This window comes from Equus przewalskii, chromosome X (genome assembly GCF_037783145.1).
Source record: "Equus przewalskii isolate Varuska chromosome X, EquPr2, whole genome shotgun sequence".
In the NCBI taxonomy this organism is placed as follows: Eukaryota; Metazoa; Chordata; class Mammalia; order Perissodactyla; family Equidae; genus Equus; species Equus przewalskii.
The window spans coordinates 113,567,881-113,584,712 of NC_091863.1; the positions used below are offsets into that span (position 1 = coordinate 113,567,881).

Here is a 16,832-nt window from a genome sequence, read left to right on the forward strand (position 1 = left end):
TATGTACAGTAGATAATACTTGATAGTGATAATAAGTGACTATGTTACTTCTTTATGTGTTTACTATAGTATACTTTTTATCATTATTTTAGAGTGTACTCTTTCTACTTATATAAAAAAGGTTTGCTACAAAACAGTATGTTGTGCTATGCTGGCAGCACCTCATACATCTCATGTTTATTGCATCTCTTGATTGTATCATTATCTTTTGTACTTGACTTAATCTCATGTTGTTTTCATTGTTTTCTTCATCGTGACCCCTAAGCATACAAAATTCACTGCTAATGTTGCCAGTAAGAGGCCAAGTTGAGTGATGGACCTGGAAAAGAAATTAAAAGTCACTAAGGACTATAAAGGTGGAAAATGGGTGATGGTATTTGCTCGCCAGTCAGGTATATCCCATTCCACCATAGCTACGTTCTTGAATAACAATAACAAAGTCATGGAAACTGCTAAAGGATCTGCTTCATTGAAGGCAACGAGACTAACAAAAATTCAAGGGACACTATCAGACATGGAGAAACTTCTAATGACCTGGATTCAAGACCAGACACAGAAGCATATCTCTGTCAGCACCATGACGATCATGGCCAAAGCAAAATGTTTGTTTGCAGTGTTAAAAGAAAAGGCTGGACCTGACTACAATGTTAAATTTACTGCTAGCTCTGGGTGATTTAAACAACTCAAGAATTGTTATTCATCCCATAGTGTGAAAGTGAGTGGTGAGTCTGTGAGTGCTGATGTGAAGGCAGCTGAAGAATTTTTGGAAACTTTAGATAAGCTGATTGTAGAAGAAAATTACTTGCCAGGGCAATTATTCAATATATGTATGAAATCTGCCTATTCTGGAAACAGATGCCTGAAAAGACTTTCGTCCATAAGGAGACCAAGTCAATGCCGGATTTCAAGTCTTTTAAGGACAGGATAACAGTCTTGCTTGGGAGCAATGTTGCAGGCTACAAATTGAAACCCTTTGTGATCTGGCACAGTGAGATCCCCAGAGCCTTCAGGTATATCAGTAAGCACACACTGCCACTGTACTACAGGAGCAATAAGAAGTCAGGGATGACTCAGCTCCTCTTCCAAGATGTCCTTATAAAGTGCTATGCCAGCAAAATGAAGAAATACTGTTTGGAGAATAACATACCTTTCAAGATTTTGCTTATTGTCAATAATGGTCCCTGACATTCTCCTTTTATTGGAGGTCTTCATCCCAATATCAGAGCAGTGTTTCTCCCTCAAAACACCACCACTTTGATCCAACCAATGGATCAAGGAGTTATAGCAGCTTTTAAGGCCTACTACCTGATTGTTAAGCCGTGCATAACTGTAGTTTAGATGAATGAATCAGAATCCAAAAATATATTGAAAGGCTGAGATGGTGGACTAATATATCAAAATGAAATTTAATATAAATTGATGTAACTCTACACCCTTGGGATCAAAACCCAATACACACATGCATGTTGGGAGGCATAATTTTGCAGTAGCACTTGTAGAAGACATCTGTTTTTAATGTCAATGGTAAACTCAGCATGAGTCACAGTATAATTCAAGTCATTTTCTCAAAGAACAAATGCTATCTTAGGCTGCATAAAGAAGAGTATTTTGTGTAAAATGAGAGAGAGAGTAAATTTACTTGCTCAACAGTAATTAGCAATCTACTCAGTTTTGGGGGGGCACAAAGGTTTAAGAGGAATAATAAAAGATGAAGACTATTCAGAGTAGAATCATTTTCAGAAATTATCAAAGGAATTGGGGCTGTGTGATCTGGAGGGGGAAGACTGAGAAGAGATATGGCACCTGTCTTCTGAAGCTGATACGTGTGCGGGATCGCTAGGTGTTTACAGTTAAGGACACAGTTCTGTCTTCCTGTTACCTTTCACTTAGGAGAAACACATAAAAAAAAGGAAAACAAAATTATTAAAACTCCTAAACATGAGTGCTATAAAGACCAAAAGCCAAAAGACTAGAGAATAATAGCAGTAAATAGGATCTTACCTTATTATATGTTGCCAGGGTAGGTCTTCCAATGATACAGGTTTTGAGGCAAGAAGTGAAGGATGAACAAGTGAGGTAAAGCTATTCCAGGAAGCAAAACCCACAAGAATAACAAAAACAGTGTTATTGGTTTTTTCAAGGAATAAAATGTAAACAAATATGGATACATACACACATACACACAATGTAGAAAATAAAAAGTGTTTTCTGTGGGTTTTTTAATTTAAAAACACAATATATCATATATTTGGGGTAACAAACCATGTTAGGATATATAACCTCATTTTTTAAACTTCTGCATATTTTTCCATATTATGGATATACTTCACTTTATTTATTCATTCCTCTATTCAAATTTCTATTCTTTTGTTCAAATTTTCTTCCCCTCCAGATTTATTGAGGTGTAATTGACAAAATTGTAAGATATTTAAAGTGTACAATATGATGATTTGATAGACATAAACATTGTGAAAGGAATGCTCCCATCGAGTTAATTAACACATCTATCACCTCACATATTTACCTTTTGTATGTGTATATGAAAACATTTAGTTCTATTCTCTTGGAAAATTTCAATTATGCCATACAATGTTGTCAACAATAGTCACCAGGTTATACATTATATCCTTACAATTTCATCTTATTACTGAAAGTTTGTACCCTTTTCTCAACCTCTCCTGATTTCTTTCACGCCTTCTCACCGCTGGCAACCACTTTTCTACTCTCTGTTTCTATGAATTTGACTTTTGTTTTTAGATTCCACATATAAATGATACCCTGTGGTATCACAGAAAAGATGCTTGATATGATTTCAATCTTTTAAAATTTATTAAGACTCGTTTTGTGACCTAACATATGATCTCTCCTAGAGAATGTTCCGTGTGTGCTTGAGAAGAATGTGTATTCTGCTGCTGCTGGATGGAATGTTTTACATGTCTGTTAGGTAGATCTAGTCTAACACGTAGATTAGGTCCTATATTTCTTCATGGATTTTCTGTCTGAATGATTTATCCGTTGTTGAAAGTGGGGTATTGAAGTGCCCTGCTATTATTGTATTGCTGTCTATTTCTCCCTTCTGATCTGTTAACATTTGCTTCTATATTTAGATGATTCTATGTTGGGTGTCTAAATATTTACAAGAGGATATTTATATCCTCTTGACAAATTGACCCCTTTTGCATTGTATAATGACCTTCTTTGTCTCGTTACAGTCTTTGACTCAAAGTCTATTTTGCATAAGTATAAGCTACCCCTGCTTTCTTTTGGTTTCCATTAACCTGGGATATCTTTTTCCATCCTTTGGCTTTCAATCTATGTCTGTCCTCAAATCTCAGATGAGTCTCTTATAGGCAACATATAGTTGGGTCTTGTTTTTGTTGTTTTTTGTTGTTGTTGTTGTTAAATCCATTTAGCCATTCTATGTCTTTTTATTGGAGAATTTATTCCATTTTCATTTAATGCAATTATTGATAGGTATGGATGTACTATTGCCATTTTTAAATTGTTTTCTAATTCCTTTTTTCTTTTATTCCTCTCTTGCTGTCTTCTTTTGTGATTTGATGATTTTCTGTAGTGTTATGCTTTGATTCTTTTTATAATTTCTTGATCTACTATAGGCTTTTACTTTATAGTTACTATGAGGTTTTATTTTATCTTCTATTGAGTTGTCTGTCATGCTTTATTGATGTGTTGAAGTTCTTTTTATATCCTGGATACTAATTCTTTGTCTGTTATATGCCTTGCAAATAGCTTCTAGAAATTAATGGCTTGCCTCTTCATTATTTTTATGAGGTCTTTAATGAAAAGAAGTTCTTAGATGTAATGTAGTAAAGTTTATCATTGTTTTTATAGGAAGTCATTTTGATTTTTTTTAATGTATAGAAGTTGTAATTGTAGATGAGATCATAGAAAGATATATGATATAGAGAGAAAAGAAAGGGAGGAGGAGTCATTATGTTTACGTTATATACTATTCTTCAAGAATATTTAAAATATATTTGCCTTTGGTTTGGTAATAAGGTTTAAAAGGGATATATATATATCTATATATATATATATATATATATACATATATATATTTTTATATCACACTTCAGTAAATGATCACTAAGCACTCACTACTACTACTGTCTCTTGTGCTTTCTGGAAATTTTTAAAAATTTTTAAAGATTTTATTTTTCCTTTTTCTCCCCAAAGCCCCCCAGTACATAGTTGTGTATTTTTAGTTGTGGGTCCTTCCAGTTGTGGCATGTGGGACACTGCCTCAGCATGGCCTCAGCATGATGAGCGATGCCATGTCCGCACCTAGGATCCGAACCGGCCAAACCCTGGGCCGCCGAAGCAGAGCACGCAAACTCAACCACTCAGCCACGGGCCAGCCCCGATTTCCGGAATTTTTTATTTTGCTCTGTAGACCAGTTATTTTGAATATAATTCAAGTAATTTTTAGAAAATCCTATAGGGAGGTATAGTTTCTGTTCTTTTACATTTTCAGTTGTATTTAAAGCTCTTTGAAATATTTCTCCATATCTCTGATGACATTGTTCTATCATTTTTCTCCATTTAGTGTTTCACATGAGACATTTAAGAAAAACCTGATTTATTTCCTTTTGAAGATAACCTGTGCTCCTGCTTAGATGATTATAGGGTTTTTTGTGCTTGTACTTCAAAAAAACTGCCAGTGTATGTATAGATGTGGTTGTCTTTTCGTTGATTTTACTTGGCATATGATGAGACCCTTCAAATAATTTATTCAGCTCTTCCATCAGTTTAGAAAAGTTGCTCTTGGTTAGACTGCTTCAGTTCTAATACTTCTTGTCACATCTTCTGAAACAGCACTTACCTGCATCTCTTCGCGTCTACAATCCTCTTTCATCACTTTTGTTTCTTCATTCTCTGCCTCTACATTGTGGTCAAGTTTCTTAAGCATGTCATTCACATTGCTAGTTTGACTGCTGAAGTCCTTATTCTCCTCTTTATGCTTCAAGTGAAGATTTTCATTTTGCCATTAAATTTGATGTTGTTTTTTAATATTCTTTTTTTATTTCATTCATCTCCCTTAAATTTCCATTTAACCAACTGGAGACTTCCTGTACCTCTCAGTATTTTGACTTAATTAACTTCAACTTTTATTTCATAGAGTGCTTTTTTGAAATTGTGTTAAGTAAGTAATACTCCCTCCTCTTGTTTTTGCCAATAAATAATGCCATCATGCAAAATAATTAGAGTACAATAATACTTCTTCTGTCTGCTTCTAGTTTTTTAACTAGAACTGTCATTTATCCAAACCTGCAGCAATGGACACAGTCTAGGTTCAAGCTAAACAACTAACTAGAGCTTTTATCATTTGCTAAAATATTTTGAATTTAATTTAAATGTTTCTTTAACATATAAAGCAACACAATTTTTGCACAATATGAATAGATTATCAACGTACTACTTATTTTTTTGCTTCTTCCAGGCCTCAAGAAGTCGTCATCTTATTTTATAGAGTGGAAGAAAATTGACTTAGATGTAGGAATATACCATTAAGAGACTATCTTAGTGCTAAATAAGTAGAAGAGTGAGTAAACTCCTGCATCCAGGCCAAGGTTGTTCAGATAAACCATAGTGAGGGAGAAACCTCAGTGCTCTGGGTCAAACCCAGGATAGCTAGACCTTGGTTAAGTAGATAAGATTTCCTCATGGGGAAGCTGTAAAGAATAGCAGTACCGTCCATCTACAAGATTAAGAATGGAATACTGCCTTGTGGTGATTCTAGAAAATCAATATGACCTTTATTAAGCGACTTCATCTTCTCACATGAGATATAATAGCAGGGGCAGGAATTCTCTGCTTATCATGCTTGGCATAGCATTATAGTACAGCACCTTCACACGCACTCATTAAATGCTTTTTTGACAACGGTGATGGTAAAGATCCAGACAAAATGAAATATCACCTAGTGACCAAGCAAAGATGGAAACAGCCAATTAAATTCCACTAGCATTGACTGAATACATACTGGGCTCCAGGCTCTATGCTGGATGGGAGGATGCAAAGCTTAGTAAAAACCTCACTTCTGTCTTCTTGGAAGTTCTAATAGGAGGCACTCAGTCCCTTTCACTTTTATATTTTCTTCATCTTCCTGTCATGCCTCTCTTTTTCAAGGATAGGAAAAAGTAAAGATCTGATGTGACAGAGAAGCAAATAGTTCCAGATAGAATTATATGTTTCAACCACAGCAGTAGTCAGCAAACCACAGCACATGGGCCAAATCTGGCCTACTGACTGTTTTGTCAATAAAGTTTTATTGGAACAAAGCCATGCCCATCTATTTATGTATTTTTTGTGGTTGCTTTGGTGCTGCAATAGTAGAATTCAGTAGTTGTAACAGAAACTATATGACCCGCAAAGCCTAAAAAAATGTTACTATCTGGCCCTTTAGATGAAAAGTTTACTGACACCTGAACAAAACTGTTAATCTACGTTGGCTGATAGGATCCCATCCACATTCATTCACCAGTATTCATAGAGTGATTTTTTTTTTTGATTGGCACTTGAGCTAACATCTGTTGCCAATCCTTTTTTTTTCCTTCTTCTTCTTCTCCCCAAAGTCCCCCAGTACATAGTTGTATATTCTAATTGTAGGTCCTTCTGGTTGTGCTATGTGGGATGCCACCTCAGCATGGCTTGATGAGTGGTGCTAGGTCTGCACCCAGGATCCGAACTGGTGAAACCCTGGGCCGTCAAAGTGGAACACTCAAACTTAACCACTTGGTCATGGGGCCAGCCCCAGCGTGATAAAATTTAGGTGTTTCTTCCACATTGCCTTTTATATCCCTTTCCTCTTTTAGTGTTTTCACTTGTGGTCATAAATAAGTTAGTTTAAATAGAAACACTGACTTATTTAAATTATTTTATTATGCATTTCTAGGGAAAATATACCTGCATGCTATACTGGAATAGATTACCAAGAAAAGCATAATTTTCTAGCATTGATATTTTCATTCAGACTCTGTCTCCTACCACTCTTCCCCCTACCCACTGTACATTAGCCACATTGGCCTTCTGGCCGTTCCTTGAAATTTCCAAGAGTGTTCACATTTTTGGGCCTGTCCACTTGCTGTTCTCTGTGACTTGGATGTTCTTAATTCCTTTGTTCAGCTCTCTCCTATGATCAAGTATCACCTCCACAGAGAGACCTTCTTTGACCACCTAATTATACAATAGCACTTTCCTTTCCCAGTATTCTCTATCATTTAATGCACTCCATTTTCCTTCATGACCAATATCATTTGCTGATATTATATAGATTAATTATTTTCTGTCCCCTTACCAAAGTGTTGGCTTCATGAGAATAGTGACTTAATCTAGTTGAGTCAATGGTATATTCCCAGTGTGTAATAGTGCCAAGAACGTAGTAGGTACCCAACTAATATTTACTGAATGAATGAATAAATGGATCGAATAGATACATTAAAGAGATAGTATATCTAAATGGTTAGTGAATATAGCTGACTTAAATTGAACTTCCTCCAAGTGAACTTGAAAAGTTGCCTTATCTTTCTGGGCCTCAGTCTTCTTATTTGTAAAATAGGGGTGATAACAATATTTACCTTCCAAGAGTCACTACGTAGATTAAAGAATGTATGAAAAAGTTCAAACACATTAATTAGCAGGGTAAGTGCTTAAAGAAGGCAATTATTATCATTATGGTTATCAAATAAAGTTCCAGGAATCATCTGGAAAACAGAAAGCTTAATGCTACCTATTGCAAAAATCCGTTTTTCCCATAAATCAGATTATGAGGATCAGCCAGTGCTGTGATCTTACAACTTATCATTACCACAAACTGAATCCGTTCAAGTGGGAATAATAAGCTACTGTATTTAACAAATGTTCATTGACAGCCTACTCTGTGTCAGGCACTGTTGAGCAAATTTGTGTCAATGATCTTCTGCAACATTTTTCTGAAATCTCTTCTCATATGTTCCCCAAAGAAAGTGAACCAGCGTGGAGGGGTTGCTCATCCAGTAATCCTGAAATGTTGGACACTCGAGAAGAGAACGGAGATGACCACGTGCAGTTTTGCGAGTTTTCTGTAGTGCTCTTTGTTCAGCATATACTTCAAAAGCATGCTGGACTTTCAACTTAGTGTAGCATTGTGATTTCCATAATTGATGCATTCCAGGGGTAGAGTGATTAACTGTCTCAATTTTCCCAGGACTAAAGGAGCTTCTGGGACATGGAACTTTCCATTGTAACACCATCACAGTCCCAGAAAATTGGATCAAGTTGGTCATGCTATTTATGTGCGAATGTATGTGTTTATGTATGCATATGCATATCTCATAATCTAGGTGCCGTATTTAGACTGAGAATCAGGTGTGTTAGATCCTATGGTACACATATACATTTAAATCTCAAATCTCTGTAAATAACATCTATTTCTGAAAAAAAAATCTAGGAAACAAGTAATCATGATGTGCTATTTTAATTTCCTTTGAACCTTATATTATCATATTATTTTTTGCAACTTATTTCTCAAGACCAACTACCTGAAAACTTTGAGCAGCCAAAGTTTTAATCCATTTCATGGAACTCCTAGAAAGTGCTCATTTTCCCTACCCTTTATTCCTACCCTCAAATAGCTGAGCAGGAATTTGCTGTTAGAATAGAAACAATTGTTTATTTTTGCCATTTTACAGATAATGGAAAAGCATGCATGCATTGATCACTTTGGAGGCTGGACACTTTTCCTCATTTTCTTCATTTGCACATCTTTAAAAGGCTGGTGCGAAAACATAAGACTACTGCATCATTTTCATTAATCAATGCTGTTATCTTTATTTAAAGACTTGGTCCATTAACTCAAGCTCATTGTGATGAATCTGAAGTTTCCCCCAAAGAATGAATCTGTGTTCTGGTATATGAAAAGCAGCCCTGCCTGCAGTTCTGCCACGACATATTTGACTATGCTCTCCTAGCATATCTCTATGTCAGGATGGGGAAATTAGATTGGGAATTTTTTTAAAAGGCGGAATTATTTTTATCTATTTTTTTTAGGAAGATTAGCCCTGAGCTAACTACTGCCAATCCTCCTCTTTTTGCTGAGCTAGACTGGCCCTGAGCTAACATCCATGCCCATCTTCCTCTACTTTATACGTGGGACGCCTACCATGGGTTCTGCCAAGCAGTGCCATGTCTTAACCCGGGATCCGAACTGGCGAACCCTGGGCCGCCGAGAAGCCGAACGTGCGAACTTAACCGCTGCGCCACCAGGCCGGCCCAGATGGAATTATTTTATATTTGGTAATTGAAAATCTGTCTACCACAGTGCTTGAAAATAAGCAGAGATATAAGGATTCTAGAAAAACATACTACTGTTTGTAGTTCCTCCCTCTTTTTATATTTTGATTACACTCTCCTGCCACCCTGCCCTTGATGTCAGTGATGTCATTTGAGAACTGCAAGCTTCTTGAAGACGGACAGATAACTTGATTGTTATTAAATTTCCAAAAGTTTGCATGATGCTTGGCAAAGGATCATATTAATGAAGTGTTAGTTAAACAAACAAATAAATAAGAAAATGTAGGTTGAATGATTTCCCAAGAATGACTAACATCAATGCAGAAAAATGCAAATACAACAGTAGCTATATACACTTGGATACACAAAGCATTGAATGTCCCCACTGATCTCAGTCAATTTCAAGATTTCACCAGGGCCAATTCAAGTGATTTTGTTTCTGGTTATCTTGTCAGGTTACTATATAGAAATAATAATAATAGTAATAATAGTAATAAGTCTTTGTCTTTGGGTATTAATTCATTCAACAAATATTGACCAAATACCTACTATGTGCCAACCTTTTGTTTCGTGCTGGGGATACAATGGTGAATGTGGAAAAGTTCCTGCTCTCAAGGAGATTCCAGTTTTTATCATTTTTTTTGAGCTCCACCTCCATCATTCTAAGTACAAAATGGGTATCTATACCTAAATATTTCATAGTAGGCTCAAACTCAAAATGTTTAAAACTGAATTCATCTTTGGGCCAGCCCCATGGACAACTGGTTAAGTTCACGCACTCTAGTTTGGTGGCCCAGGAATTCGCTGGTTCACATCCTGGGTGTGGACCTGGCACCGCTCGTCAAGCCATGCTGAGGCAGCATCTCACATGCCACGACTAGAAGGACCCACAACTAAAATATACAATATGTAGTGGGGGGCTTTGGGGAGAAGAAGGAAAAATTTAAAAAATTAATTTAAAAAAACTGAATTTATCTTACTCCAGCAGACCAAATCCTCTTGCATTATTTATTTTAATATAAATCCAATGACGGCAGTGATCATGTCTGTCTTATTGTCAGTTGTTTATAACTAGTGCCTACTACAAAACCTGGCCAATAGTAAGTTTTAAGAAATGTTTTTTTCCAAGGTAACACCTTACATGTCATCAGAGTCAAGCCTTGTGGCTTCTAAATTTCCATAATCCCCTTTCCGTATCTACTATAGCAGCCTTCCCAGGCAATGTTGTATCAAATTGTTAATGCATGTGTCTGTATTTACCCTTAGATTGTAAGTTGTTTTGGAAAAGAGATTGTCTGCATCGTTTATCTTTACCACAGATCCCGGCACTTGTAAGTTCACAGTTATTGCTTATGGAATTAAGTAATGTTCAAAGTACCTTAATTTATTGCGGCCCAATAATTTTTTAAGTAATTAAAAATACTTTAGTTTACTGTGGCTCAATAATTTTTTGAGTAATTCTTGTAGCCTTGTTTTTGGTGCTTCTATAGTCATGCTAGAGAGGCAATAACAATAATAGCTATCAATGACACATGCTAAATGCCAAGCGTAGATACTTTGCTTGATTACCTTATAAAATCCTCTCCAAACCTACTATTTTACCCATTTTACAGATTAGAAACCTGAGACACAGATAGCTGTGTTCAAAGCTGTGAACACTTACTTAAGTTCACACAGGTAGGAATTAAATCACCACTGGTTATATAGCCCCACGATATTTATTCATATGACATTCTTCACTGAAGAAACACATTTGTCCTACATAGATTGGCTAAACATAAGAGGAGTCTAGTTAGATTTCAAGACACTCTTACTCGCCATTCAGAGCATAGGAGTTCTACCAGATACTGTATTAGTCATCATTTTGGTAGGCAATTTCTGTAGTCTGGCAGGTGAACCAGAAATTCTCCTGATGTTAGTTTGAATTTAGTTCAAATATAAGCCTCTAGAGATGACCTTCCTTTTGATTGTGAAGTCAGAGTGTGGGCCACTGATAACCCAAGGCTGTGCTGCAGGCAGTAAGCACCACCTTAGCAACTATAATGCCTTTTATCAGAGAAATTTGGCATAGAGGGTTATTAACAAATACAGAAAATAAAAGGAAAAATATGTGATGCTTCTGTGATTGAGTTGGACATGGACATTTGAGGGACTGAAAGATCATTTTGATATGGAATAAAAATAAACGTTTGAGCAGCACCCAACTAAGCAAGCTTATCACCATAGCACCTATGACAGCCTTTTGCTTGGCTCTGTGTGGTGAGAGGAAACTCTTGTATTTTGGCTGAAAGGTGTCAGAGCACAAATGCTTCTAACTATGCCCAGACTTCTTTAAAATACTCTCACTTAAGGACAATAAAACCAAACTTTCATCTATTTTACTGTGAAAATATATTTCAGCTGGAAATCTCTAAATTCTTGCTGGAAATCTGGGTATTTCATGCCTAAACAGCAAAATACCTGGCATTTTAAACACTGTGATAAAGAGTATACTTGCTTAGTGCACAATGCCAGGTAGATACAGGAAAGCCGCTGGAATATACCTAAGGATGACTAAAGATAAATGGCTCTGAGTTTCTTCCCTTGAAACTGTGGCATGCTTTACTTTGATTAATGATTTGTTGCTGTATTCTCTCCCTCCGCCACTCACCATGCCCTAACCATCAGGCTACCACATTTCAGTGTCCTGCCCCCTTTGCTCTACACACCGGACAATTCTTCACTCCCTGGGCAGTTTCCTGCCTCATTACTTTTGTTTCCTGAGGGTAGTATACCTTGCTCCTCCCGATAAACACTTACTCATTCATCAAGACTTCATTCAAATGTAACCTCTTTTGGGAAGTCTGCAACCTACGATTCCCAATTGCAAAATGAACTAATCCTCTTCCCTGCGCTTCACGGCACACGCTTCGATTGCAGTGTACAGTCATCCGTCAACATCTGACGGGGATTGGTTCTAGAAGCCCCTATCTACTCCCCATGGATGCCAAAATCTGCAGGTGCTCAAGTGCCTTATATAAAATGGAGTAGTATTTGCATATTACCTACGCACATCCTCTCGTATACTTTAAATCATCTCCAGATTACTTATAATACCTAACACAATGCAAATGCAATGTAAGTAGTTGTTACACTGTATTGTTTAGGGAATAATGACAGAAAAAATTCTGTTCATATTCAGTACGGACGCAACCATTGTAGGTCTTTCAATCCTCAGTTGGTTGAATCCACACTTGCGGAACCGCACATGTGGAGGGTCGATTGTATATCACATTGTGTTGTGATTGTTTATAGATGTGGCTCCCTAAAAACATTCTACAAGGGGAAGGGCTAGTTTGCGTGTGTAAGCATGTATATACAAACTAAATAATCTCCTTACTTATTTATATAAAACCTTATTTCAGTGAGAATTTAAAACAACTAAAAGGCTATACAACAAGAAATCAAATAAGAAATCGGTGAGAGAAAAGTAGGAAATATGTGAATAGGGGCACAAAACAGCTGTGAATGAGGCAGATAAAGGCTGGGATTATATTTTACCCATCTTTATATTTCAATAACCCAGCAAAGTGACTAGATTTAGGAGACGACAAACATGCATAATATAATGCATGCATTTATTTATTTAATTATTTACTGATACTATTGCCCTTGAATGCACTAAGCAGTCATTTACTAAAACTTTAAACCTCCTCTTATTTATGAACTGACCATTCAGTCACCAACATCATGACATGACCTGTCAAGTACTGGAATTTACCACATTCATTTCTCCCAACAGTTCTCGCCATTTATGGATGTGGATTCAAAGGTCTAGAGAGACTAAGTCATTTGGTCGAGATCGCACAGCTTACACATTGGTGAAACCACCTTTCAGGACGTCATCTGCAAAATGAAAAAAAAAAATGAAGGGGAACTCAGCATTCAGTTAGCCCAATATTTCACATTATGTGATTCTAAAGCAATTTTGAATGCAATATATTAAAAGTCATTTATTTTCACTCAATCTAATTCTCTGCCATTCTTTTATTTTCAGGATCTTCATAATTGGTCCAATTTCTGTAGAATAGTTATGCATTATTAAATGATTTGATTTATCTTGCTTCCCATATTTGTGAGAGGCTCTGTGTCTTGAGTGTTGCTTACGTGCAGGTCATTAAATTTGTCACTTCTGATATGGACTTGCCTTTGTAGTTGTAGCAAGAGTCAAGCCACAGAAGTAGAATGCATGGGTGTGGTATGTCTACATTGTGTGGACATGTTATGAAAGCATGTGTGCTACGGTCTCTCATTTTACATCAGAGCATGATCATTTTATCTACACCTGGAACACTGGTGATTTCTTTCCAATATCCGAGGGATTTTGATCCATATAAGGAAAGAGGCAGTGACTAGAGGAAAGGGCAGGGAGAAGAGTAAGAGACAAACAGATTAAGGTAGTAGGAAGGAAAGGGCCACTGAGAGATTGCTTAAGAGAAAACAGAGGTGTTTTTTGGACATAATTTTCAATTCACAGTTACCAAAAACAAAAATGGAAGGTTGGATGGAGACAAGCCTACATGCGCCCCACAATGCATCATTTAAGGTGTGAGAATGTAAGAGAAGACAGATGAAAATACATTTCCATGAGGTGATGACCAATTTCCGTACTTATAGCTTGTTCCTAGGAACTAATTGGGACCGTTCAGGAATGTAGTCTCAGGATATTAGGGCCCAATCTGCATGCTCTTCAGAGAAATTTCTTCAGAGGAATTTTCTTTCCACTCAAGAGTTGTTGCTTGAGCTTTTGAGAGAGTTTTATTTGTAAAGCTTCTATAGAGAGAAGTGATTTTTAACCAACCTCAGCATGACTCTTACAAGCAGATATCTTTCCTAGTCTACAGTTATACTTCTGGGCTAGTTTATTGTTTCGTCAGTGGACTCTGAAAACAATACTGTACGTAGTACTATTTGTATTAAAAAGATGATGCAAAATCGTTTTGCTGAAGGAAATTAGCCAGTCACAGAGTTAAGGTACTACATGATTCCACTTATATGAGGTATCTAAAATAGTCAAACTCATAGAAACAGAGTGCAATGGTGATTGTCAGGGGCTGGGAAGAGGGGAGAATGGGGAGTTGTTGTTCAATAGGTATAAAGTTTCAGTTATACAAGATGAATACATTCTAGAGATCTGCTGTACAGCATTATGCTTATAGTTAACACTACTGGATTATGCACCTAAAATTTTGTTAAGATGAGAGGTCTCATGTTGTGTTCTTACCACAATAAAAAAAAATCCTTCAGTGAATTAAGAGATGCAAACTTCTTTGAATTGATCTAGTGGAGTGTTTCAAAGTGCATGTCATGTGTTAAAGCTCTTGAATATTTAATATTTCTAAACAAGCTGTCTCTAGGTAGAGTTAGGTGCCCTGGTTCACAGTGATTTGAAAAGTGGTTTAATATTAAGTAACCAGAGATTGTATAATTAAAACAGAAGGATGATTCACCTCATTACCCTGGTTAATTGATGGCAAATTCTATTCAGAGTAGGTAAATGAATTTTGAATAATAACCGTTAAATCAGAAAATATAAGATGAAGTATGCTGTCTTTTCTACACAGATGAATTTTTTGTGGCTATATTTAAAAAAGAAAATTAATAACTCTTGAGAGGGCAAAGTATGGAGACACAATACAGCTGTGATAAAGCGTTCAAGATAAAGAAAATCAAGATTATTAAGAGAACGATAGATAACCTAAATAAAACCAGCTCTTTCTATATAACAGCAATGCATCAAATCTCTGTATACCTGATTATCTGGTCACCTTAATTTAGATAAATTTGTTTCTGAAAACAGGCAAATACACATAATACGTTTTTTAATGGTAAAGAGAAGAAAACACGTGTTTCCTTTTATAACACGTTATCTCTGTGACTGATTGGACATTGTTCATCTGATTTACCAAAACTGGAGGCCTTCAGTAGTTTTAGAATACTTTGAGAATTATCCTTTATTTTCTAAATTATTTTATAAGAAGTAGTATTTTAAAGATTTTATTTTTCCTTTTTCTCCCCAAAGCCCCCTGGTACATAGTTGTATATTTTAGTTGTGGGTCCTTCTAGTTGTGGCATGTGGGATGCCGCCTCAGCACTGCCCAATGAGCGGTGCACGTCTGTGCCCAGGATCCCAACCGGTGAAACCCTGGGCTGCCCAAGCAGAGCACGCGAACCCAATCACTCGGCCACTGGGCCGGCCCCAAGAATTATCCTTTATTTTTTGTGAAATGAAAATTTAAAAAATGATCGTGGCATTTGAACAAAGGTGTACTTGCTAAAAAGTACACAGTTGTCCAAATCACCATGTCAGTAATTACAGTGCCTGTCTGGCCTTTTAATGAACATGTAGCAAGAGGCTTAAAACTGCTCATAGTTTGCCTACAAGAGTTTAATTTCCCCACATGATCCACTAAGGTTTCTCATGTAAATCCAGATTTTGGGTGATTTTAACTATTAAATGTGTGTTTGAAAGTTTCTAGAAGTATCTGAAGAGGCATTAACTACTATCATACAAATATATATTAGGAACCTTTAAAAACTGTTTTTTCCTGCCATTTTAATTTGCTACAATATCATCTAATTAGGTCCAGCACATTTCCTTGGTTAAGAGGGAAGAACTATTCATAATAACAATTTTTCTATGCTGGAATAATGATTTTCAAAGGCTTCATAAAGATTTTCTTGGCGGAATCCCAATTTGCAATGTCAGTGTGAGGATTCTGTATTAAATAAATCTGTTTCTAGATTCCTTTTACTGAGAGGTGAATGTGAGGCTCAGTGCTCACTAGTAGTGACTTTACATGTTTTTCAGGTGGTTTTTAGAGTTTAAGTATAGAGCCAATGCTGCAGAAATCAAAATGCATGGGAGGTTTTTTAGAAGGACTACTGTGATTCAATCAGTTCTCCTTATCAGTCACTTCGTAAGTGTCAAGCACTGAGCTAGGAGTACTGTCAGGCGGAGATGCAGAAAAGAATTAGCTACACGCACTGCTCTCAAGGAGAGGAGCTACAGAGCTAGGCTGCCTATAGAATTTCTAAGGTATGCCCAGCACTGTATCTAGACAGGCAGACCTGGACATGGTAGACACCTTAAGTCTGTTTATTAAATAGACAATAAATATTTCCTGAATGAATGAACGAATGTGTTTCATAATATAGGAACATGCAAATGCTCTTTAGAGGCCACAGAAGTGAGAGCTTCCTTGGAGCTCAGAGAGATTGTGGCTTGAATTTTGAGGAAGGCTTGTCTGCTTTAGTGTAATGTTGAAACAACATTTTTAAGATTTTACTATGACTCTAGCCATTAAAGACAACAATGTGAACTAGAAGTCTTTTAAATCTTAGACTCTTAACTTGACAGTTATCTTGAAATAAACTTGTTCTTTATTGTAGATATAAATGTTTAAGGGCATGTCAGCAATTATGGAAAATTTAAAGGAAATATAGCAAATATAATGAGTATAAGATCATAAAAAGATCTCTTCCTGCCTAGGTCAGACCCA

At 36.4% G+C, this 16,832-nt stretch overlaps 1 protein-coding gene across 1 annotated transcript; it reads left to right on the forward strand.

Moving 5' to 3' along the window:
* The first annotated feature begins 313 nt into the window (after nt 1-313).
* LOC139080881 (putative CENPB DNA-binding domain-containing protein 1) lies at nt 314-673 on the forward strand. Its single transcript, XM_070603373.1, has one exon. The coding sequence runs from the start codon at nt 314-316 to the stop codon at nt 671-673; it is 360 nt and encodes a 119-aa protein (XP_070459474.1).
* Nucleotides 674-16,832: the final 16,159 nt, after the last annotated feature.

Coding starts and splice junctions, on each gene's coding strand:
- LOC139080881 (XM_070603373.1), top strand. CDS start 314: ATGGACCTGGAAAAGAAATTAAAAGTCACTAAGGACTATAAAGGTGGA.